General features: G+C 33.3%; 1 protein-coding gene across 10 annotated transcripts in view; it reads right to left on the bottom strand.

Moving 5' to 3' along the window:
- The window catches only part of LOC127739083 (cytochrome P450 2C29-like), a 480581-nt gene that overhangs the window by 428731 nt on the left and 28275 nt on the right, over positions 1–23575 (bottom strand). For 2 of the 10 annotated variants that reach the window (XM_052250665.1, XM_052250666.1), the window contains exons 2-8: positions 19434–19668; positions 17629–17743; positions 16875–17043; positions 15658–15794; positions 14786–14882; positions 13558–13764; positions 10220–12747 (exon numbers count right to left, since the gene is read on the bottom strand). The exons of 7 other annotated variants lie outside the window; for them this stretch is intronic. In XM_052250665.1, coding sequence (XP_052106625.1) covers positions 12566–12747; positions 13558–13764; positions 14786–14882; positions 15658–15794; positions 16875–17043; positions 17629–17743; positions 19434–19668 — 1142 coding nt within the window. In that variant the 3' untranslated portion in view covers positions 10220–12565. Of the gene's footprint in view, positions 1–10219; positions 12748–13557; positions 13765–14785; positions 14883–15657; positions 15795–16874; positions 17044–17628; positions 17744–19433; positions 19669–23575 lie in introns of those variants that run through there. One more of the 10 variants, XM_052250657.1, reaches the window with a different exon arrangement.

Genomic DNA, 23575 nt, shown 5'->3' with positions numbered 1-23575 from the left:
AAAAAATTGAAATGAATTTATTGCACTTACCTATTACAGCTTTAAAATCACCCGGACTAGAATTTAATAACAAGTGTTTGTAATTTTGTGTTGTACTCTTGGTTTCTTAGTAGCAGGAGGCGGTTCACTGATGGTGATAGTTTCTGTCGTAATCAATATATGTTTTTTTTCCTCTGGACTATACACTTTTTAATGAGGTTATACACTTTTTAATAAGGTTTATAAATGCAAGAAAATGATCGTCAGAGCCGATTATAAACTTTTTACGTACGCAATATTAACCGAAATAAGTATCATCAAGGGATTTTACCGTGTCGTATTTTGGTAATGAAAGTTCACGCCAGATACTTTCAATAGTGTTTGCATGTGCTCCTGTTTCTAGATCTGGGTCTACAAAATTTACGGAATGGTTAACTTTAAAATGCTCAAATCCCTCTGAACCTAGAAGTGCATAAACTTTCCAACAGTCACTTATTTTTGTTGTTCCAGGTTTTATATTGTCTTTAATAAAGTTTAATAGTGTTTCCTTAGTACGATTGTCCACTGTTCCAAAAAAACATTTTTTGTTGTCTCTTTCTATACCTCCCAATACCAAATGAGCTTCTACTTGACGCCCTTTGTGGTATTTTCTTTTTCCAAATTTACTTTCATCAGAGACATATAATACAAGAGATTCGCAACTCCAGTAGAATCTAAGTAACGGCCAATAAAATGTCTCGGGCACCGGAAAACCGATTGGCATGATGGGAATATTATGGGATTGGAAAGAAAAATCCGCCATTGTTGTGAAGAAGATTCTACGCCTAACGATTTTTCTAATCGCCAATGCCGATACTTTTCACAGCTCTAGAATGTAAGTATATATATTCAAAAGATTCAAAAAACCAAGTCTAATAATTTGTAATTAATATAATGTGTTGAAATGACGAGAGTAGTGAAATACAAACAAATTTAAAACTCGGCCCATTCTGCTTCACTTCCTATTGCCGTATAACCCATATAGTCTCCCAATTTGTTTCGTAAAACTATAAATATGCAAATAAATATACAATTATATGGAACTATAATATACCCAAATATTATGTCGTGAAAATAAGACTTTACAGATGATTTGAACGTTTCCAAAAATAAACAGATGAGGGAAATGTTTTCCGTCATATTTTTCAACTGTGCTATTATTCATAGACGTTAAAATTGACAATCACGTTAATATGTTCAAACAGTTGGGTTGCTATATTTTAGTTTGAGGATAATAGGGAAAATTAAGGAAACAGACAATTTGATAAAAGTACAAGGACAGTTAACGTTAGCAATCTGTTAGCGGTTATTACAACTGGACAGTTCATTCTGTAAAGCCACAGGAATCATGGTTACCATCATAAACGTTTCTTTCATAATCTGATCTGAATATAGCTCTAAAGTTTAGTTTATACACTGTATTTTATAAAGATGAGCTTAACATCATGAACAATATTAACTGCTTTGAAATTGTGTAATAACAGTTCGTGATTTTTGCTTCGCCTGCGAGACATAAGGATTGCTTTTCCGGCGACGGCGTCAACAATTGTTTAAGTTTTCTGCTTACGTTTGTTTGATAGGAACTACTTGTAATAGATCATTGATATTTACTATGAAGTTGCATTTCTATCATCACATATCAGTTTGTCGACTATTTTGAGGCCCTGCCCCTAGGACATGGTCCAGTGACTTTGAATTAATAAGCAATTTTCAATGTTATGTTTTCTGCTTAAGTTAGTTTGATAGGACCTAGTTGTGATATATCAATGATATTTTGTACAAAGTCGCATTACTATTTGTACATATCAGTTTAATGACTATTTCGAAACCCTGCCCCATTTGTCATGATTCATTGACTTTGAATTAATAAGCAATTTTCAATGTTAAGTTTTTATGCTTAAGTTATATTGAAAGAAACTATTTACTTTAAGTTACATTACTGTCTGTACATCACAGTTTGTCGGCCATTTTCAGGCTTTACACTCTAGATCATGGTCCAGGGACTGAATTAATACGCAATGTTGGTGTCTATCAGGTTGTCTTTTTTTCTAAATTTAATGCCGATAGGCGAGACGAATCTATGTGTTAACAGTTTATATATATCAGTGTCTCCTAGTAGTATTGGATGCACCAAACGGTTTCATCTAGGTGAGGGATTCAGGTGGGGAATTCATGACGTCAGTGAACGAATATTGCGACATGTATGATGTAATCGATGAAGAAACAGGGATATCTTAAATAGTATAACCTCTGTGCCCATGCACTGTTCCTTTGCTTTTTTTTCTACTTTTATGGACATACCTTGCAGTTTCAATATGGCGGCTTTTTTCAAAATGGCCGCCTTTAAATATCAAAATTCAACTGTTCGTATTATTGCTTTAACTAAGTAACAAATAAAATCAGCAAAGAAGATATATCCTAGCCCTTACTAAATATGACATTTCATGCATACATCTAGTAATAACCGTTTTATGGACACGACTCTGTCAATTGTCCAACCAGAAATACATGCATCCCAACCTGGTATAATTAGTCAATTGTGCAACTCTATCCTTAAATGGTATACATAAGTTAACAAAAAGATAACACATATGGCTTGAAGCAGATGATAATGAAAACACGAAGTATGTCTGGAGAGCCAAGACAAATAAATGGCCATTCGCCTTTATATATCAGTCCGCAATGTTTCAGGAAGAGATCAATTCTGTCACTACGATTCGACATTCCATAATACAATACAGCAATGTGTTGTTTTGCGAGAAATGTATAAAGTATCACTTGTGATCTTTTGCGGTTACCAAATCAGAAAGGTGGAACTGGGCAAACATATTTTAGCACAACACAGTAGTTTTGATATATGTATATATATATATATATATTCATATGAGAATGGTATTGTTGAGAACCTTATGTGAATAAACTCATCATAGATACCAGCATTGAAATTTTGTATTTGCGCCAGACGCGCGTTTCGGCTACAAAAGACTCATTAGTGATGCTCGAATAAAAAAAGTTAAAAAGGCCAAATTAAGTACGAAGTTGAAGAGCATTGAGGACCAAAAATTCCTAAAAGTTTTGCCAAATACAGCTAAGGTAATCTATTCCTGAGGTAGAAAAGCCTTAGTATATCGAAAAGTCAAAGTTTTGTAAACAGTTTATTTATAATTATGAACATACCAATGATTGGTAAGAAAACTGTAATTGAACAAGTTAGTGTTCAATCAAAGAACATAGTATTTCATGAACAGAAGATTTTTTTAGAGGCTCTTATGCAACATGAGTAAGACATTTCCATGAGATTACAGTAGGTGTACTTCTCATTCATATACAAAGATCCTAACATAATTTTTACTGAAGAACGATACCGAGGTGAAACTATGTTACATTCAAAGAATGGATTAATAAGGGGAAACTGAGCCCACTTAACCACAACAGGTCTGTAACATTAAAGATCGAAATAAACATTTTGATGTGAGATCATTAAGATAATTTAATGTTCCCTTCTGGTGTATATAGGTGTCATCATACTGCTACTCAGTTTTTTTTTGCATGTTCCCATCCAAATTATGGCTTCTACATGTAGTACCCGTGTGCGATATTATGCAAAATTCAACTATACATTTCAAGTGTGCAAACGTAATTAAAAAAGGTAAATGTAGAGCATGCCATTAGTAGAATTACACACTTGTAAAAAGGGAATATTGGGTAACAGGATTGACCGTTAATATCGCACAAATACACATATGGATATGGTGTCATGTCCAGAAATGGCTATAGTAGTTAACAAGTTTCAATTCATTTTATAAGCATATGAAAGCTTTAGGTTCAGCCTTTTATCCGTTGTGCTACTTCGAGGGAATGCAGATTGGCATATACCCTATTGGACATTTATCACAAAAGTATAAGCATTTTGAAATGAGCTAATAAAATGTGGTTGAAAGATATCAAAACGGTAGATAAAATTGTGCGAGGACAATGCTGTTATGTGCAGTGCTGTTTAAAGTATGGCGAGGAGTTGTATAAAGACTAAATTGGCTGTCCTTGATAAACATTTTGAAAACTGCTGTGAAAATATGTTGTTGTTTAGATGATAACAAAAATGAAGAAGACACCAAGGCACTCAAAAATCACTAGAAAAACAAAACCAGACATCAGCATGGATTAAAAAAAACGAAAAAAGACTAACACCAGATAAGATATCTCTTCACTTAAATCTATAAATTGAGCAACACCAACCACTCATAAAACAGGGGATGATCTCAGGTGCTCAAGAAGGGTCAGCTGCCTAGGAAATATTGTTTAAATAGCTCGGTGAGTCTTATCTAGTATCACAAAATTTAAAACATGTTGGTATATGTAGAGTAACTTCAATTTTACCAAATGTAAAAGTTTGAAATGAAATAAGGTTTGCCGTGTCTATACGATGGATGAACACGACTTTCACTTGATTACAACACAGACATTGAAAAATAAAGGACAAATAATACAACATTGACAGCATAAACAACATGAATCCCTTTTCATCGAACCTAGTGGTCAACGCAGGTGTTCCAGAAGGAGGTGTAAATTATGCCCATTTATCTGCACGAATGGTGTTGCTCAATGCGAGTAGAAAGTCTGTGATGAATTATATTTATTGATCATCTTGATCCACAGTCGATGAAAACGATAGGAATGTGGCAAGGAGAAGAACATATACAGTCAACTAATCTTAAAGGCGTCCTAAAAACGTTCGAATGTTTTCATCTATTGGATCTTCGATTAAATTATCTTGCAAACATCATCGATGTATCAGAGAAACACCATCCTTAGAACATTGTAAAGTACAATTCGATAAAAGAAATGAATACCAGCAGAGCCTTATCTTAGTCATTTTGAAATTTTCCGCCGTTTAAAAAAAGTTTTTATGTCCAATATACCGTTATGACTTTCTAGAAACATTGGATTACATTTTATATGCTTTAAAAAGATTTGATTTGGATACTATTTGCTTTAATTTATACATGGTGGTGAAAGTTTGATTGATTGGAAGCCGTCTGTGAAATGGTCGCCATATTAGATTTTTCAGCGTGGGTCCATAGCTTAAATTGACTAACATATATCGATCTACAATTGTGAAAAGTTTCATGCTTTTATCATCAAACCCACAATTCTCCTAAAAATATGTACGCATCAGCTGGACTAAAGGCGGATTGAAGCTGTACACCATTGCTGCGAATCAAGTCGTAATAGCATGCACAATACGGAAATAAGAATTGTGCCAGCGAGATACTTTATATCCGTTCAGGTCACCTTTCCGGTTACGCCGAAGAGGGAATTCCCGATTCCTTGATCCATGACGCCATACATTATGTTATTTCCGGTCGATGTAGTCCTATAATAGGTTCATATCGTCTGCATTCAACGTTTTTTATCGGATATTTTCTTTTACTATTAATTCTGAACCACGAAGTGTTATCGGAAGTTGTAATTTTCTCGTAGCAAATTTTAAAACTAATAAACCACTGCAAAAACTAAAAAAACTAATAGCAATAACCTTAAAATGAATGTAAAAATCTCTTCCGCATTCATATTGCAAAATTATGTTCCTAACTCATCCCTTTTTATACGAAGTTGACAAACATTTTCCATCTGGCCATTTTACTTCAAAATATGTGCCAATTCCATATTTATAAGAATGTGCGAAGAAAACGAATGTGACGGTTATATTTAAAGTAGGTTTTGTTCAACAAAGGATGATTGCTTTTTGATCGCTTAACGTCCAGTGGCAAATAATTCATGCATGTTGAGGATGAGAACAGATTAAAATACATAGGGATGATACAATGGGTAGGTTCTGTAATAATGGTCAACTGGGATGCAGGTCGGGGGGGCTGCCACTGAAAAATGAGGGAACATTGAATAGGGACAGAAATTTTGCCTTGCAACAGCCCACCTTCGGACCCCTCAAAGAGTTGTTTCAGAGGTTCCTAACGTTCATAGAGCGTGGTATTCTCTCTACACGAGGAATAAAAATAACTTCCCGTTCTATCCAGACGTGTCTGCGTACTTATACATCCTGCACAGCCAAACGGGCACCTCCTTTGGCAAAGGCATTACTGCCGTCCGATAGAAGACCAAAGTGACCACTTTTCTATACAACATAGGAAAAACTCCGACATTGAAACATACACGTATACGCTGCATCAATAAAATGGTAAATGAAATCTTCGCAAAAAAATATCAGTTTATCCTGATCCATGAAATCAATTGCCACATCTGGTTAAGTTTTCAAGTGAGTTAATATTAACTGCTCGTCCCATTATAAAAGAAATGAATTATTTTTTGTTTAATCACCATTTGTTATATCAGAAAAGTGAAATATACAAAAAGGGTAATCAAACGACCACGTCAGTCAAAAACAAAACCTATCAAAGTCATGGCAAATTATAAAACAACGACACAAAGACGAACAACAGCCCACAAAACACAACATTGAAAAAACATAAGACTGAGCAAGACGAACCCCACAAACGTAAGGGGTATTATAAACTGTGATTTCAAAAATAGAAGCGACAATAAAATATTAAAATCAATCGGGTCCAGGACCAATCCAGTATATCTTATTATAATCCTTCGTAATTAATTCCATTTTCTATGTGCATACATTAAGAGTAATTTAGAGCTGATATACTCGGTGTATGATAAATATTTCATGTTATGGAATACATTTTTTAGCATTTATTTTTTATTTTTGAAGAAATTCACACTTGCGTGCTTGTAGTATAATTTTTGTGTATGTATTTGTAGAATAGAAATCCAGATCTGGTCTGTGTTTCTAATACTAAAAGAGGTGTTACGGTTATGATCATGTAGACCTAGGCCTGTCCTCATCAGCTATCCCTAGCCTATATGTTTCCTTTCTTGTAATATTTAGAATAGTTCGAATTTGATTTCATTTATGGGGGTACGACACCTGTTTATACGTTCGTTTCTTTCTGTTTTTTTGGTATTTTTTTCCCTTTTTATTTAAGCTCTTCTATTAGTTTATTGTGCGTGACATTTTTTTATCTCTTGTTTGATTTTATCTGTTTATATCATTTTTCATCTTTGAATTCGTTAAATACTCTTTTAGATTTTTATGTCTTTTGTATGCAAAACGTTTGCTCATTGCTTATAAATTTAATACACATAAATTTCAAACTGCCTTTTTTTTCTTTGTTATTTATCATATGTTTTGGGTATGTAGTCAAACATATACTCATCTTCAATTTCTGAAAATTTCAGGTCACTAGCTGTTGTTGTTTCAGAAATGTTGACCCCCCCCCCCCCCCCCCCCCCATTTCCTCTCACAAAATATCAAACTGCAATAACTCTAAAAAGTGTAAGTTAATCTGCAGATGAAGTTCAACAATATAAAAAAAATTTAGCTCATTAAAGGTACAATGAATAATAAAATATATGATGCAATACCGAACTTAAGAACAGGAAGTCGTAGAGACATGGGACTACAACCATTCAACTCAGGACCACTTGACCTTTCAAAAGGTCACAAGGTCAAGGTTATAGTAATTTTGAAGGTCGAGTTGAAATTTCAGAATAAAAAGACCAAATTGGCACCATCGATAGACCTCATCATGAAGTATTACCAGGTAACGCTGTAGGATTTCATCATCCCCTTTAGAAGTTATCTCTTTTTATTTATTTTTTTCACATAGCCTCCCCCTTCGTTGTTTTTGAAGATATCATGACCTTTTTTGGACAATAGGTATATCTCATTTTGAAGTATTACCAGATGAAACTGCGTAGGATTGCATCATTCTCTTTAAGAGTTATATCCCCTTGAAACACTTTCATTCGCATATATCTTAAAAATTGTTACAGATAGAATCGATCTGAAAATGGCAACATGTGCAGGGACAGATGGCAATGTTAATAAACATAAACAATTATTTTGTTATTAACCCTTATAAAAATTATTTCCCTTGAAATAGTATACACAACTTTATAAAAATTACATTTCGAGATCCGAAAGAACCTTCACCAATAATCTTTAGTTCATGCAACCTTTCATTTGCCCCCACGGACAAAGGTCATCGAGTGCAAACAAATTGTATGCTTAAATTTCAAGCTTGAATGTTAAGGAAACGATAAGAGATAGCTGTATACACTTAGCGTTTAACATGTTCTTCTCTTAGAGCTCTATATTTTATACCTAGACCTAAAACTGTCCGACCATCCGTTCAAAAATTACGACGAGATAATTCTTCAAATTATAGTTTTTTGTGTGTATTTTTGAAACGGTAACAGATATCAACCTACCATTAACTGCAAAAATTATCAATAGTTTAAGACTTTAATTTGGAGTCAATGTCAAGGTCATTAGGAAATTCGTCTTGACCTTCATAGGGTACTATATCCTTGACCTTGTAACCTTTTTAAAAGTCAAGTGGTCCAGTTCTCATGTTCGGTATTGTATCATATAAAATTATTTAATAATTCGTTGTGCCCTTAATGAGCTATTTTGTTAATTTACATTGTGGTACTTCATCTACACTTAGCAGATTTGAGATACATTGTATATATTGTCGTTTTAGAGATATTGTAGTTTGAAATTTTGTTGGTGGGGGCATATATTTCTGTATCAGCAAAAGCTAGCCACCTGAAACTTTTGGATATTGAAGAGTTTAACATGCCTAAATACCAAATCCATTTGACGAAAAACAAAGAAAAATTATCAGTTCGAAATTTTCATGTTTTATTTTGACTTTGTAAGTTTCAAAAGTTCTATTTATAAAATTGATATTGCATCATTTTTTGGACTTTGCAAAATGTCATGTGACATATCAAATTAAACATCTAAATGAGTTCTTTTCAAAAACGAAAATTTAAAACCACATTTATCATCCCAAACAAAGGGTGGGGTCATTGAGTGCAAAAATAAAACCTCCAAGATGGTAAGGTTGTCACACATAAAATGAAAGTCCATAAATTGTACATTTCAAATATCAAATTTATATCTCCAAAAAAAGGGTTAGGCGGGGTCTTTGAGTGCAAAACAAATGTCTTCGAAGGTACGATTGTCGCATAGCAAATGAAAGGCCATAGTGGGAACATTTGAAATATCAAATTCCTGTCCCTCAAAAATGAGTTGGAATGGGTTATTACATGTAAGTGCAAAAAAAAAAACTTCTTGAAATATGGTGTTGTCACATATCAAATGGAAGGACATCAAGTCTACATTATACCTATCATACTATCGATCTAAATAAATGAGAAACTAGTTACGCATGCTCTTCTTTTGAAAAATTTCATTCCACCGCACCCCTCTAATCAAAGACAAAGCAAACATGACGGTTCGCAGATCTGTTTTAAATTATGAGATACTTTTGGAAATTTTTCATCAATTTAAAACTCCAACTTTCCTAAATGGTCTTTGAAAATAAGAAAAATAATTAGATAGATTTCAAACATGGCCGTTTTGGATCTTTCAACACAATTGAAAGTATAACAGAATTGTGTATTAAAAAATATTTATTAAATAAACCTGAGAAATAAAGATTCCAAATAGATAAAGTATACAAAGGAAAACAAAAACGTCAGGGCATTACACATGTTGTCTGTTGTCTTTTTATTTTTGGCCATGGCGTTGTCAGTTTGTTTTCGATCTATGAGTTTGACTGTCCCTCTGGTATCTTTCGTCCCTCTTTTACAAAGAAGAGCAAATACCGTCTATGAAATATTTGCCTTAAGGAGTTGTAATCTTACCTTTAACATAGTTATAAAATATCGTGAACTTTAATTTATTAAAGGTCAGGGTAAAGAGACACCACTTGGATTCACAAAATGGAATCGTCTATTACAATTTTGTAACTTAAAAAATAAAACTAAAAGCATTTTAAAATTCACTCATTTTCGTTTTTCTGAGAGATAACACACTGAAAATATTTAGACGGAAACTATTGCATTGTATTCTACCTTGTAAAGTTTTATTGAAGCAATGGAAAATAAGTACAAGCTCAAACTGCCATGAATGTAATATTACAGAAGATTACGACCACATGTTTCTAACAAAAAGTCATGTAAAACATTAAAAGTATTTTGGGAAAAAATAAATGATATTTTAGAAAAAAAATTAAAGAACCTTAGTGAGCGCCCTCACATACCCCACGTCCTTATATTGTCATTGAAGAAATAAAATAAGTGTAAGAAAAAAAAATTGTATAAGAAAAAAAATTTTAATCATAATTTAATGTCAATGTGCAAATCTACATAGTATGTCCTTATTATCTACAAAGTTTCATGAAATTCTGTTGTGTGGTTTCAGAGGAGTTGTGATGACAAACTGTTGCAAAAGTACATTGAAGCAAATAAGTTAAAAGATTCGTAACACTAAGAAAAAAAAAAGAATCGTAATTTCCTGTCGATATGCACAACTACATAATATGTCCTTATTATCTAAAAAGGTTTCATGAAATTATGTTGTGTGGTTTCAGAGGAGTTGCGATGACAAACTGTTGCAGTAGTATATTAAAGCAAATAAGTTCAAAGGGGCTTAACTCCTGTAAAAAAAATTGAATCTTAATTTCCTGTCGATATGCACATCTACGTTGTATGTCCTTATTATCTGAAAAGGTTTCATGAAATTCTGTTGTGTGGTTTGAGAGGAGTTGCGATGACAAACTGTTGCAGTAGTTCATTAAAGTAAATAAGTTCAAAGGGGCGTAACTCCTAGAAAATAAATTGAATCGTAATTTCCTGTTGATATGCACAACTTCATAGTATGTCCTTATTATCAAAAAAGGTTTCGTGAAATTCTGTTGTGTGGTTTGAGAGAAGTTACGATGACAAGAAATAGGACTGACGTACTGACGGACTGACGGACTGACGGACTGACGGACGGACAGACGGACAGACAGACGGACAGACGGACGGGTCAAAAACATTATACCCTCCGCAACTCGTTGCGTGGGGTTTAATAAAATAGGAAATCACTTTCTAAGCTTATCAAATTTAGCATGTGGATAGAAAATTGAACAAGAAGAATAATACTATGAAGTAAATTACTTATTAACAATAATAATTACATACGCAATTTATAAGGCATACTATATCTCTGAACAAAGATCAAAACCTGTCAATACTTTTTGCATTTTCAAATTTAGATTTCAAGAAATTTTTGAAATAGAGTGTAAACGGCAGGATAAACTTAAGATTCTTTGCAGTGTTGCAAAAATTTTTAAGTGTTTTGTAAACTAGAATTAAGGTACATTCATGTTTATTTTTTTTATGTTTAGATTTATATAATAATAAAGTAATCATAATCATTTATAGAATGAAAGCGATATAATTATATTGTATAGGTGTGTAAACTAACATTTGTGTTTAGAGATATATATATATACATGTATACGTATGCATAGGCGAGTGTGTGTGTATTTTATTTTTTATGTGAACAAGGTCATGATGGTAGATGTACAAAAACAAATATCATGTAATGTTTAAAAAGAGTTTTCTCCTTTTATGCAATTAAAATCAAATCACTGAATTCTTGCAAATTGTGTCACGATGTTTTTATTATTGTCGAATTGAAACTAGTAAGGAACACGAGACGGTTTTTTAAATTAGAAGTATATCTTCTTATTATCAATTTTGAAGAAGTCAGACACGTTGAAATATTCACTTTCGTTTCATTGTCATTGAACGTTTAATTTAGAATAATATCAAAGATTGAATAGATATATATATAGACAAAACAATATTACATATTAAGTCATCCTAATCATAGTGGCAAACTAATTAGTAATACCTTGATAGAATATGATAGACAAATTTTTAAATCCAACGGAAAGTAACACGTGTAGTGTTTATAAGATTACAATTGATTTACAAGACCAGTCGTTTATTGCATTTTTTGCATTTATTAAACCATATCTGCAAATAGGTGTAAATTTTTAACTATTCAGACAAAACATTGATTGTTCTGTATAACTGTGAAAAGAAAACTAAATATTGAACAAATGATTGTAGGAATATCATCTTCTTGTCCTATCCATCTATCAATAAATATCTTAAGAACAACTATGTGTAATCGCTTTCAGTTTTAGTGAATAGAGTATGGATAATTACTTCGTAGTATAGTCATATTTCATTGAGCATGACAGATGTCCCTTTAAAACTTATTCTCAGTTTAGAATAGAAAAAAAATTAAGAAACAAGATTACATCGTGTTTGAAAAAAAAAGAATTGTTCCTGAAAAAGTAATTGTAATTCGTCATTTGTTGGGGGCATGGGTTTTACTTCACGAAACTAACATTTTTCAACTTAATCAAAAACAAACTTTTTTCAGTAATGCACACGAACAATCTTTTTAAACTAAATGTTGAATTTATCTTTTTCATAAATTTCAATTGATTTTCAAACGATCACATCCTATGATCTAATATATAAAATAAAAAAAAATGTTACATTGATTGATACATTTAAGTTCAAACAATATGGAATTATGTACATGTATTCTAAAATCCTGTTCTGTTTGACATGTTGGATGTACACACATAACGTCAATTTATCTCAAATCAGCTTTAAGTCGGTATGGCGATGGTGTCGTTGTTAACCCGGTGGTTATCCCTTCAAGTGATAAAATATCATCTGGATCGACTTTAGAGAATTCAAATCTATGTAGAAGGTTTGAAAAGACCAGAAACAACTGTGACCGTGCTAACGATTCTCCAGGGCAGATCCGTGGGCCTGTAATACAAAAACTAAATCAGTCAGTGAGTAAATGAAGTAAACACATTATAAATGTTATGTCTAAAGATATTTTTTTGCATTTACCTTCATCATGAATTCTAAAACCTAAACGAAAGTCGGGGATGCGTAAATAAACTGCAACGTTAAGAGCTATATGACCAAAAAAGTCTTAAACAGAATAGCCAAATTTATCCAAGGTTAACTTTGCCTGAGGGAGTTGAAACCTTAGTTTCTAAATAATTTATTAATATATGAACAGGGAATTTGAAATAAGCATATGCCATAAACCGTGTCTTTACCGAAGCACTAACTACGGAGCTGATGATACCATCTTGGACTCAAATTCTACCGGCAGCGGTATCGACTCAGTACTAATAAATAAAAATAAACAATTTATAATTTTAATTCGTGTGTCAAAAGTGCTTTTCTGGATTTACTTCATCATGAGCTCAAACCTTAACATATGACAGCCAGGGATGCGTTAATACACCGCAACATTAGGAGCTACATGATCAAAAAACGACTCAACAGAATAGACAAATGAACAATTACCATTCTCTGATACTTGCACTTGCAAAACAAAACTAAAATCATCATTGAATAACGATCTTAACAGCAAGTACGTATACGTAAAACAATACTACCAATGTCTTGCCCAAAGTAACTTTCGTTGCAGATGGCACAAAAACAAACACTCGTTAAAAAATGCATTTTTTTAAATTTCAATAGCACACAGACTTGCTTCCATTATTCTCGGAAAGAAATGTATATGTGTTTAAACTAATATTTGCTATTTCGTATACGCACCTAATGAAAAAGGTATCAAATATTCTTTGTTGATTATGCCATTGTTTTGATTTAGAAACCTCCCTGGATTAAACTCCTTCGGGTCTTTCCAGATTGTTTCATCAAAATGTGCAGAGATCAGGCTTGGAATAATAATGGTATGTTTAGGTATTTTGAAGCCATTGATTGTTGTATCACAAACTGCTACATGGGGAAGAGTAAAAATAGCTGTAAAATGATAATAGTAAACACATGTTACACAAACTTCAACGTGCACAACGGCAAAAATGGCTGTAAAAGAGGAAAGTCAATGTAGTAATGTTACATATTTAGCTGGTAGAGGTCATATAAAGTTTGTATTTACATTCTTAAAGTATTCCACTGCTTTCGAACAATGGATAACATACTTTTGAAATCAGGATGGTAAGTGAGAACAAGAGGTGTTTTGTTGGCTACATAATTCTTATCTTTGTAATCAGAAGTACTTTGCGGCCAATTCTGTTTACTTTTTCTAAAACTGAATGTATACTGTTGTTATAGTATCCTCGAGCAACAAGATGTTTACATAGTAATCACAAAAATATTTAGTTGTATGTAATATACGACTTAACTTCATGACAACTCTACGACTGACATTTCCCATCAGATACCAAAGTAACCACACATCCTCGAAAATGAAATGGTCATCATCCTCTTATGTTTATAAACAAGGTCTACACAGTCTATTAACGAAATATAATAACTAATTAAGTAAACGTTTTCTTCTGATGATCTCAAAATCTTTTATATATACTGGACTATCGCAAATATTGCTGATTTCAATTAGACTTCATTAAAACAATTTTAGGTGATGTTTCTGATTGTTTTGTTTTCTTGGGTTTCAGTTATCAACTAGGTTACATCCTGTTGATGGAAGCACATTCCAAATATTGTATCGTATCTTATTTCCTTGATAGCCCGATTTCTGGTTATTGTCATATGTTTTACTTTCCCAACATGGTTAAGATAATCACTAATGAGATGTTTGTGCGCACGAAAAACTTGCAAACTCCACCACATTTTGTGCCAGTATCAAGTCATGCTATATGGTCCCTTATGCTGTTCTTTCTAATTTGTATTTGTTTGTGCATCTGTTTTCTCGGAGTAGAAAATCACTTTAATGTATAACTACTATTACAGATAAACTAAGTCTGTAGACCAGTCTTTTCATTTACTAAAGATTCTGATGACTGGAACATGCTTTGCCTACCTGTATTTGACAGTCTTTGTATTTCCATTAAAGTAGCCTCGGTGTAGGACAAATAACGTCTATCAGATAATCGAACCGTTCTACCTGGTCCTATTACCTGAAAGTAAATACAGTTTAGTGAATTACTAATCACCTTAGTTATCAATTATTTCTCATTCTTCTAATTGGTATAAGAACATTTCACACTTAGCGAGCATCTGCGTAGACTAGATCTACCCACGGAATACTTATGTTAAGAGGAACGATTTACCCTTACCAAGCACCTTATTTAAAAGGACCTAATTACAATAAACGATCCTCTTAGCTAACAGAAACAGGAACTACATTCACTTACCCAGCGCTGGAGTTTACAGAAACAACTTATTCAAAGAGAGAACCGGAGTTATCAGGAACGCATAACCATACCGAGCACTGGAGTTAGCAGGACATAACTTCCATTACCGAGAATTATATATATTTTGGTGGAAATAGAATAAAGCAAAGTTCTTCGAATTAACAATTCTCAATTGGTCTTAAAATAGGGAAAAACCATGGAGCACTAAACAATCATAAGTTGAAGACAAAAGACAAAAGAAATACGACGTAAAGACAAACGCCATACTACAAAACAATACAAGGGAAAATTAAAATTCAGCAGAATGATCCAAATTAAAAAAACAAGGCTGTCCTGATGAATAAGCAGTTAAAGCTTAGCAAGTGACAACAGTCATGCGGCGCAAAACGAGAACAAATAAAGTGTAAAGCCTAAGGTAATGTAACGGGTTCATTCCTTTATACTAATGATAATTCAAATACATTTTTGTCAACTACTAGTATTTGTATATACTATGTATACTAAGCAAAACATTATTTATTTGAAACAATATGCTTGCCTTTCTAATTTCTTCTTGGCACCTCTTTTGTTCATCCGGGTACTGAATCATCCATAAGAATGACCAATCAAGCGTAGTTGCAGTCGTGTCTGTTCCAGCAGTAAACAAATCGATAATTGAGGTCAACAACGCCGCCGCTACAATTGTAAGATATTTATATAATACAAGATATTCTTAAAAATAAGAAAACTAGGGGTTCGTAAGTACTGGGACAACAAAAACGAAAGAAAAGATTCCATGTTACTGACTAAAATGTAAGGATATCTAAAAGATCCTAGTTGCTAACGAATGGGAAAGTTTAATGTTCTAAGATTTGGACTCGATGGAGATCTATGTTAATGGTAGAAGGGTGTAAGTTATTTGACTTGAAGGAGATCTATGTTAATGATAGAAGGGTGTAAGTTACTGTTTAAATGAAAAGCCAGGACTACGGTAGACACTAAGTTACTAAGAAAATACGAAAACGATAGGATTTAATTCGCTAACTTTAAGGAAATATTACAGAAAAGTCTTTATTACCGAGCAAATAAAATAGGAAAAGGCTCTTTTCAGTAACTATCAACTTAAAAACGGGACATTCTCGAAGAAAGGCAAAACCCCCATTTACGAGACTAGTTGTAGTTTTCAGTTACAATCGAAGTGGAAGATTTTCTTGTCACTTTTGACCCTCTAATACATATTAATATACATGTAGCTACACATACTTAAAGTCTTGGAATTGGGTACAATCAAGGATATTCCAGAAACAATTTCAAACATAAATAGTGGGTCTGTGACCAACACTGGTATATATACGAATCCTGATCGTCTTTTTATAACAAAAAAAAAATAGCATTTCGTCGGTGTGGAGAAATATTGTAACTCACTAGCAAGCGAGGGAAAATTTTTTTGGCCACTTTGTGATACACCCCGTGATTAGATTGAAACCACCACACAACACCTATTAACCGTTTCAGAGTCTAAACGATTGTGGATAATTTCCCTTTTCGATCCCCATAATGAAATAACGTCACGCCATTAGTAGAATTCCCACTGTTTAGGACGATGTAAGCCAATCACAACGTTTTAGTGTACACTTTTAAAAATATTACCAAGAATACATTACATTCAGAAAGGGTGAATTAGTTACCAATCACAGTACCGGTAGACAAAATATACATATATGGGTTTAAGCTATGTTGTTGGCCGTTGTAATTAAGCGTTATCTTTAAACTTACGATTCAAAACAGACGTCCGTTCACTCTCTTCTTTTTCGGCGACCAGATACATATCTATAAAGTCCCGAATGTTTTCTTGGTGAAATGACTCTCTGTGGTCGGTTATGTGTTTTTCTATATACTTTTTCAGAGTAGAAAGCCCTTCTTTCCTCATCTTAAAGTTGTCTTTCTGAAATAATAATAAAATACAATATATATTACATATATATATGGTAAATGGTCAATGAACACATTCCCACAACTATTACGAAATGATAAGTCTGTATTAGTATACTGCAGAAATAACCAGTCATATAGTAATACTCTCAGTGGTGACGAATTGCCAGGGCAAAACAACCCCACTGTGATACCCTAAAATAAAGTGGTGACCAAATTGTTATGTAATTTCAGTTGTCAGGAGGATTGCAAAAGGTATCAGAGTGTATTCATCCCCATTCAGACATTTACGAAGAAATCATCAAATTCCAATAACTCCTATAAATTTGTAAATGAAAATGGTTGTATGAATAGGTGAACTATACATGATGACAAACACTAAGCATAAAAGCTTTGAACACATGGTCTAAATGGCTGACATCAACGACGCCGACACCGGTAAAGCACTCTGTCATTTTGTTGATGAGAAACTGGGACATTAATCTGACATTAGTTTTACCTCTTATCATTTATGCAACACTGTATTAACCTTGAACTTTTGAAAAGTAAAATTTCTAACTATAATATGGCTATTAGATACGAGTACGCGTCAAATTACCATTACTAAATTCAGAACCGGAAATATTCCCGACGCTGATAAAGGACCGGGACCTGAAAAGATGTTGTCCATTGTCTTGATGATTTTTTGAAGGGATTCGTCGTCATGTTTGTATCTGAAAGATAAAAACGCAACTTATACGATCAATTAACTATACAAAATAAAATACAGGTATGTCACAGCTCTGTAATCTAAATTTGTACTTCTCTGCCATGCTTATTTTTTCGCCGAAAGTGAAGTCCAGGTCATTGATGAGAAACCGTATTTTCTTGACAATCTATTCTAATTTGATACATGTATAAAGCATATTGACTAATGTAAACAACAATCCATGCCATAAATTGAAAAAAAAAACACTTTTTGTCAAGAGAAGTGCATAACAGATATGCTCCATGTTGAAGACAGTACTTTGACCTATAATGGATTACTTTTATAAATTTTGACTTGGATGGAGAGTTGTCTCATTGGCACTCATACCACATCTTCTTATATCTATGAATATATTTGCCAAAGCTGCAGGAATTACTAGGCACACAAACAGAAGGTATTTTAATGGGTATGACTATACATCAAACTGTTCTGCTATAAATATTATGTCTTCTCCGTGATTTTATATTTTAAAGTTTGGTGATTATGTTGATCGACTCCATCGCATTAAACATGAAATAAGGATACATCATTTACAAGTAGATACATAGCAATTATAGATGCTTATTCTAAACTGTTCTCAATAAATATCAGGCATACGTAAAATAGATACTTTTCCAATACTGTTCTCAATTCATTGCATGTGATACATTACAAGATATGCTTATTCCACAGTTTTCAATACATTACATGTGAAATATGTATAACAAGAATGATACTTATCTCATACTGTTCTCAATACGTGACATGTGATACATAACAAGTCATGCTTATCCCACACTGTTTTCAAATACATTTTAGGAATACGTACAAGAGATGCTATTCCATACTGTTATCAACTCATGATATGTGATACATAACAAGAGATGTTCATCACATACTGTTCTTAATACTTGACATGTGAAATATATCAAGATTTGATTATCCCACACTATTCCAATACATGACATGCGATACATAACAAGTGAAACTTACCCCACATTGTCTTCAATACGTAACAGGCCATATATTACCATAAATGCTAATCACATATTGTTCTCAATACAAGACAGCTGGTAATACATACGAATATGAAAGATTCTTTACGAAGACTGCTCAATATATGAAATGTGATACATAAGAATAGATGCTAATCCCATACTGTTCACATGGAAAGTGGTTAGGGTTACTGCTCGCAATACATAACAGGTCATACATAACAATACAATACAATAATACAATATACTTTACTTAAAAACAGTCTGTCACATTCACATGTGAAACAACAGAAAAACATATACAAAATACAATCTCATACACTCATAAAAAGAAATAAAACAACTCTAGAACAAGAGGTGCATATTCCATTCTGTTCTCAATGCAAAACACGCGAAACATGATGAGCGATACGTATCCCACACTGATGGCTTAACGGGCAATGCATAAAAAGAGGTGCTTATACCACACACGTGGGTTTCATTTACCATATCTTTATTTGTCTGTGTATAGCAGACAAACAATTACCTCTATCTGTTCAGGGTTGACAAATAGAGCAGACAATCACTTGCATATATTTGAATATGAATATGTAACACCAATAAATGGAGCAGACAATGTTTTACCTATATTCGTTAAAAGGCTATGCAATACCCTGGTACATGTAACAGATAAGAGCTTACCTATATCCGAATATAAGACTATGTATAACATTGCAGCTAGCCTTTGTCATCATTTTCTTTAAATTGGTTATCTCCGCTCCATTAAATTTTTCCAGATCGTCTGCGACATTCTGTATTTCTTCCAAAATATTCTCTTCCTGCGAAGATTTTCCTACACCAAAATCTCGCATTGCTTGCAATGAGATTCGTCTCATATCCTTCCAGTCATCTCCATTAGCAAACGCAATCCCACTGCCTATATAAACCGAATAATCTCCATTAGAAAACACAATCCAACTCACATAAACCCAATCATTTCCATTAGTTAACACAATCCCAATTTTTAACTTAATTCCTGTCAACTCAAATAGCTAACACAATCCTACTTCTTACATAAACCTACTCAACTCTAGATCTTTTAGCTAACACAATCCCAATTCCTACATAAACCTAGTCAACTCCAATCGCTAAAAACAACCCATTTCCTAACCCAAGTACTATTATTTTATAAATAGTGACCTAAAAAAATCATATATAGAGCTGTCTGCATAGCGGGACTAATACCCCGGGCCCTTTACATGCATTTAAGTTGCTGCTATGAAATTCAGTATTCAGGCAATGACATTTTCAGATTTTTGGTTTTCATTTTAAATAATCCTTACCTATATGTTAGATTGACAAATGGTTACTGATAGGTCAATCTGAAAGAATAATACCGACCGAGGAATAAAGTCTGATTTGTATACTGTAAATTCAGAAATTATAGGTCAAGGTCAGTATGATGCTTCTGCATATAAAAATGTGTCAATCTAAGTCCTACAATACAAAAGTTATGCTACAAAAAACAAATATGACAATGCTTTGCTATCATAGGACTCAAAGGTAAAAAAGAAGGTCAAAATTACCTGACTTCGATATATGACACATCTCATACAATAATGTATCAGCATATCAAATTTATTCATCCTAAGTTCTATGGTACAAATGTCATGCACATGTCACAAATCATACAAAGTGTAACTATCATAGGGGTCAAAGGTCAGAAAGACTCGATTTTCATGTCTGACACACCCTAAGCCAATGATGCAACTGCATACCAAGTTTGGTTATCCTAAGTTTAAAAGTACAAAAGCTATGAGTCGAAAACGAATTGGATAAGGTTTTACTATCATTGTGGTCAAATGTCAAAGTCAAGGTCAGAATAACCTTACTTTAGTATGTGACACATTCCCAGTCAATGATGCAACTGCATTAAAAGTTTGGTTAACCTAGGTTTTACGGAACAAAAGGTATGAATCGGACACGAATTGGACAAGGTCTTACTATCAAAGTGGTCAAAGTCAAGTTCAGCGTGACCTGACTTTGGTATCTGACACAGTCCCAGCCCATGGTGCAACTGCATATGATGTTTGGTTAACCTTAGTGTTCGATTCAAATGTTATGCACCAGACACGAAGCGGGACTGGCAGACAAACAGATAGACAGACGGACATTGTGATTCCTTAGCTATATACCCCCAAACTTTGTTTGCGGGGAGGTAGTAAAGTCTGACGTCTACAACTTAGTTTTGAATATAAACAAAAGCCCTGTTACAACTTGATATGTATAGCACTGCAGTTTTTATTCCTCAAAAAGCCCTCTTCAAAATTAATATCTAATAGTCATGAATATTATTGCCCGCTCCTGAATATTATACTTGTATAATTACATTACATGCAATTAGTAATTTTATTGGGGTGAAAAAGTGTTGATCGTGCACACATTTTTAGAATGTGCTTCGGTGAACACTTGTATACCCCAATAAATAAAAATGTGTGCACGATACACACTTTAAAATCCCTATCAAATTACCAAAAGAAGCATTATTTACCTGTGCACTTTTTTGTGGAAGCGTGTGTCATCACGAATGTAACATTTCATTTTGATACAATTACATTACATGTATGGGGAGGGGGAACAACTCACATCCGATAAACAAAGGTACCTTTTTTGGGGGAGGGAATATTGCTCACATAGCCGTCGGAAATTTTACCCGAAGGTATTCAGTCTTATAAGGAGTTTTTATAACATGTATACAATAAAACTGAGAATGGAAATGGGGAATGTGTCAAAGAGAAAATAACCCGACAATAGAGCAGAAAACATCCGAAGACCACCAATGGGTCTTCAACACAGCGAGAAAATCCCGCAACCGGAGGCGGGCTTCATCTGGCCCCTGAATAAAAATGTGTATAGTTCAGTGAAAATGGACGTCATACTAAATTCCAAAACATATAAATGAACTAAAATAAAAACATACAAGACTAACAAAAATGCAGCGGTGTTAAACATGTTTAGTGAGATCCCAACCCTCCCCATATACCTCTATCCAATGTAGAAAAAACAAACACACAGCAATACGCACAGTAAAACTCAGTTTAAAAGAAGTCCGAGTCCGACGTCAGAATAGGTAACAAAAGAAACTAAGCAAAATGACAATGATACATAAATCAACAAAGGACTACTAGCAGTTACTGACATGCCAGCTCCAGACCTCAATTAAACTGATTGACAGATTATGTCTTCATCATATGAAAATCAAGCACAATACCTCCCGTATGTATGTAAAAGAAGTGTTGGTATTTCTTGGTGTGAGTAAATGGATGTGGGATATACAATAAGGCAACAAATGGCCAATTAACTACACACAAAACCAAAGGCATCTCGATAGCACGTGATAAATGCAGAATGGACAAGTACTTTTTTACTGCTAATTTGTAGTTTTAGTAAAGATTCGTTGTTCCCTTAAATTGGGAAGATAATAAGTATATTCAGTATAGCAAGTATTAAATTTATCAAATTATAACATCACATGCATGTTCACAACAAGTCAGATTTTAATTATAACAGTAGCCTACTTCAGTCTCCTAGTACATATTTGTGAAAGTCTTTAAACTCATGGTCTTGTATTTCAAGATTACACTCAAACCGTTATGAAATAAGGAGATGTTGTATGCTTTCCAATGAGACAACTTTACATCAAAGATCAAATGACGTAGATGTTAGCTTGCTTATATTGCTACATTTGAGATCTCCTAATTACCATTACACTATGAACTACTTATTCAAAAAGATATTTTGTCACCAAATGCCTTATAAAATATAACATCATCATATACACTAATTTATATTTTGCTCCCTCGACAAAATGGCGGGAGCATATTGTTTTACCCGTGTCCTTTCGATCGTCCGTCCTGCACTTAGTATATAGGGTTTATACGGCTAATATCTTAGGACTACATGTTTTACATCTAAACTTTTTAATTATGTGCATGCTGTTAGTACATATACTAAATGTGTACATATTGTTATTTTTTTTTTTTAATGACAGGTTGCTGAATTTGGCATTTTGATAATATATAAATGCACGCAGAGTACAGAGACCGGCTTAATCCTCGTACATGTACATGTACTTTTTTCAAGCTTGATTTTTTACATTGTGTCGAGTGTTTTCCTTATATAGAGAGTGCATATATATTATCAGGATTATTTTTGCATAATTTTCAACAAATGACAGAATGTTGAACTTTGTCTTTTTAATTGAAATTTTGCCTAATTTGCAAGGTTTGTCCGACAAACTACACACACAACTCACACGTTTACACCATACAGAGTATACTATATTGAGAATGGGTTTTTTTATCAGGATATTGATTTGCTTTGTAATTTTCACACCTAACAGAATGTTTAAACTTTTTTGACGGGTGCAACAAATGTGTTCTTTAGACACCACTATTTCAAATTGTATTGTATTGTCCTGAACATGCATGAAATATTTGCCACTTGACGTTAGGCAACCATCAATCCTTCAATTCATATTGTATTTCAACATCACTGTTGACTTAATCAAATTTTTGAAGCACTTTATAAATGCATGGACGCAGTGGTGGCATCAGCTTTGTTTGGTTTGGTAGGGTTCAGTTGCAGATTCAGTTTTGAAAAGCTAAATGTCCACCTTATTAGGACGAAATAAAATTAAATCAGTAGAATTTTATATTGAAAACATGGAAAATTTACGAAAACTGACAGGTGAAATGAAAATAAAATAACAAACACCATTCAGATCCTGTTACATATTTTTTCAATACCTCTGAGCATGCTGAGTAAAAAACACGTTATTCTGT

Source organism: Mytilus californianus, unplaced genomic scaffold, assembly GCF_021869535.1.
Source record: "Mytilus californianus isolate M0D057914Y unplaced genomic scaffold, xbMytCali1.0.p SCAF_4, whole genome shotgun sequence".
Lineage (NCBI taxonomy): Eukaryota > Metazoa > Mollusca > Bivalvia > Mytilida > Mytilidae > Mytilus > Mytilus californianus.
This window is presented reverse-complemented; position numbering and strand designations above follow the sequence as displayed.